The sequence below is a fragment of the Limulus polyphemus genome, unplaced genomic scaffold (genome assembly GCF_000517525.1).
Source record: "Limulus polyphemus unplaced genomic scaffold, Limulus_polyphemus-2.1.2 Scaffold2270, whole genome shotgun sequence".
NCBI classification, from domain to species: Eukaryota; Metazoa; Arthropoda; class Merostomata; order Xiphosura; family Limulidae; genus Limulus; species Limulus polyphemus.
In genome coordinates this window covers 179,342-183,151 of record NW_013667880.1, presented here as the reverse complement: position 1 = coordinate 183,151, position 3,810 = coordinate 179,342, and the positions used below count along the sequence as shown (strand labels likewise).

Below are 3,810 nucleotides of genomic sequence, written 5' to 3'. Positions count from 1 at the left end.
GTCCCAACAGGCTCGTTGCGAGGTACACTGTTTTCTGCTCCTCTGTCCATCCATTCATTTCTGTCAGGAGCTCAAATTGTGCTCTATATGCTTCCCACGGTGCCTTCCCAGCGAATTCCTGTGGCTTCCTTCGCACTAGATCACCCCTATTGCTGACACTCATGTCTGGAATGTGACTTCTGACAGGACTGAAGATGTCGGTATTAGGGTTTAGCTGCAGGGTCTGGAAGGGGCTTCCTGTTGTCTGGGGCTGATTAGGTCCATGGCTAATATATCCTCCTTGTGTAAAAGACAGTAAATCGTCCTTTAATGTATTTAATTCACTTTGAAATTTACTAATATTTTCCATTTGTGTATGCTGGCTTTCTCTTAACTGTTGCAGACTTTCTTCTTGTTTATTTTCTTTCTCCACCAACCACTGCTGTAGTTTCTCTTCTTGTTTATTTTCTTTCTCCTCCATCCACTGCCGTAGTCTCTCTTCTCATTTCTTTTCTTTTTCCTCCAACAACTGCTGTAATCTCTCTTCTTGTTTCTTTTCTTTTTCCTCCAACAGCTGCTGTAGTCTCTCTTGTTTATTTTGCTGTTCGAGCTGCCACTGTTGCAAGTTTTCTTGACACTTCTTTTTTTCTCTCTCTCTCTTTTCCGTCCCACTCTTTGACACCAATTTGTTACATATCTGCTTGTTTGATAATTTCCGGTAGAAATTCTTTCTGAGGTACTTCAGCGATACAAGTCCTTTCTTGATTAAACCAGTTTATTCTTCCTCGATACAAACTCTTAGTACACAGTAATTCCACAGTCTATAGGTTTCTGGTCACTTTAAACTTAACAACTTTTATAATACACGCTCTAACTCACAGTGATTCACACACTTTACGTTCCGTCACTGCTGTTCGCTGCTTTAATTATCTATATCTCGCTGGCTTCTCTGCCAGGCTTATATACTAACAAAGGGGGCGTCACGAATGCACTCGGATACGTACGCTACCAGCGCCAAGCTCGTCACGTGACTTCCGCTGTCGTAATAATATATATATAATGGTTGGAGGCTTATATTAAAGTTTTCTTCATTGCCCATTCAAGCCGTCTCCAACCATTATTAGTCTCAAAGTGGGTTCCTCGTCATCGAATTTGAATATACATATATATATATGTATGGATTTAAGAACATTTACTATTCACATGAGCCATATTTTATTTTTGTTTTTAAATGAATATCTTATTCACCATGAATTTATTCTTGTAATCAGGCAGGCATAGCACTGCCTGTGTAGGGATGGCTGGGATAATTCATCGAAGTGGTATTTTTAATATATCTTCAATACTATACAGTGTTTTCTTTTATAACAATGTTTGTTTAATTACTGAACCACAAGTTTTGGGAATGTTTGTAAATATCATAGCAAAAAGTTTGAATTTATTTTTCTACTTTCCGCTGTTTATTTTTTATTGCATGATAACTCAAAAACTAAAACAATGGTGTCAACCAGTTTCACTGAGGTCACATAGTATCATATGCTTTTGTAAGTATTATTAATAACTAATGGTAATTTTGTAAAAAAATCATAATTCTAGTATAAATTATGTTATCATTACCTCTTGAAGTTAGCTTTCTTACAGAAATTGGTGTTACTTTAAAAAGCTTATGTACAGGATGAAACAGCAATTACCAACCAGTAATAGATAAACAATAAATATTATAGTTGAAACCTCATTATATTTAAAACGTGGTTATACTTACAACTTTTCTATGTCTATTGAAACACTACATTAAAAAAAGAATATATTTTGATTTTTTTTCTTTACTTGTACATTTATTACTGTTACCTTTTCATAGTTGATAACATACCAGATGATACATGAGAAAGCGTTTTTGTTATTTTACATTACATTAGTTGTTTTGTTCTGTTAAGTATGCGATTGTGTTCTGTAGGGTGTCTACCTCTTGATAGAGCCATAAGGTAAAATGTCGAGAAATTAAAGAATTTTCATTGGATACTGGCTCTTTCTCTGTTATTGACTTGCGTGTATCATATTGTACATATAAAAAGACACAGAAGTCATCTCTACATACAAAGTGATTTAAAAATTGATTTTTTTTAGGTACTTTTGGTCACAATTTAAAATCTAGAGTAATGGTATTTTTAGAACAGTCTCCCAGCTTCCGACAACCCCTACATTTTCAATGGGGATTTTGTGGACCGAGGGGTTCAGTCTGTAGAGGTATTCTTGCTCCTGATAGCCTGTCTGCTGGTCTGGCCTGATAGAGTGTTCCTTAACCGGGGTAACCACGAGGACTTTAGTGTCAACATAAGGTCAGTTTATGTAAAATTTATGTCAAGTATAATATTCTCTGTTATTTGAATTTTTTCTGTCCTTTAGTTATACTATGTAGGCTTTTATACCTCCTCTTATGTTTCCTGGACCTACGTACCTTTATGAGCTTTTGATTGTGATTTGTAGTTTTTAATATATTTTTACATCCTCCTTTATTTCTTGGACCTACCTATTTTCTTAAGCTACTCCTTATGCTGTGTAGTTTTTACACCTCCTGTTTGTGTCCTGGACTACTTATCAACCTATTTTAAGCATTTCATTATGATGTATAGTTTTACGTTTTTCTATTCTCGACTCTTTACTGAACCTATATTTTATTATTTTTTGTTATGTCATGTAGTTTTTTCTATATCTCATTCCTTGTTTGCTGGACATACATATATATAATACTCTGAAGTACCAATCTTGGACCATAATATAAATTTTTCCAAAAATGCAAGAACAATTCTTCTCAACCTTTTTTCCATATATATATATATATATATGTGTGTGTGCATGTGTAGAAGGAGTGATTTTATAATCTAGCTTTTTAACTTTCACAAAGCTCACACTAAAACTATTAGTTTCAAACTTCCCCTGGCGACCAGGAAAGTGAAAATGTTTTGTAAGTTTAGACTTTGTATTGTATTTTCTTCATTTTGACATTAATTAACTTTTTATAAATTTGACATATAAATATGAAATAAAATGATCTTATAATTATTTTTTCAGATCATGAAGTTTAACATTGTTCTCACCAGATACATTCAATGTATTTTCTCATAAAAAGAAAAAAATCAAGGACCTAACTCCTTAAGTTTCAATATGTAGAGGTTAAAGAAACTATACACGTGTGTGTGTCAGACATTAAAGAAAGTAAACATCAGACTAAGTGACAAGAAATAAAAATCTAAAAACAAAAAAAGATGAATTTGTAACAAATTAATTATAGAAATGCATTTCAAATTATTCACGGTCATGTATATCAATATTTCTAGACAATGGATCTATCTGTTGGGTGATTATTAAAGTGTTTATTAAAGGTTTAGTGTTATCAATTGTTATTGTTCTCTGTGGCCTCTTCAGTCATCACATTTTCAATATTACATAATTTGATGAATTTCTTGATACTGAAATATCAGTCTTTGTTTAACCCTTCCACTGATGAGACGTAATATTATATTATTCACCCATTATTTTCGTGTTATTAAGGTGTAGTTTAGTTCATTTGTTTTATGATTATCATCAAAGTTTAAAGTAGTTTGGAAAAGGTGCTAGCATGCACATATGTGGAGGGGTTGGGGATGAATTGGTGTTTGGCCTGATGCGAAATATATGCTATAGTTGTAGAGACATTATATACAAACGTATTTATTCGTACAAAACCAAAAAGTTGTAGATATAGGATGTTTTTTCATATTTTTACTGGTATTTCATACCACTGTTGCGTCATCGAGGTCACGTGACTAGTGTGACGCCACCTATTTTCTAGAG

General features: G+C 33.4%; 1 protein-coding gene across 2 annotated transcripts in view; it reads left to right on the top strand.

Moving 5' to 3' along the window:
- The window catches only part of LOC106466470 (serine/threonine-protein phosphatase with EF-hands 2-like), a 48,576-nt gene that overhangs the window by 16,047 nt on the left and 28,719 nt on the right, over window positions 1-3,810 (top strand). For both annotated transcript variants that reach the window (XM_022394486.1, XM_022394484.1), the window contains exon 6: window positions 2,149-2,315. In XM_022394486.1, the coding sequence (XP_022250194.1) occupies window positions 2,149-2,315 (167 nt within the window). The remainder of the gene's footprint in view (window positions 1-2,148; window positions 2,316-3,810) is intronic.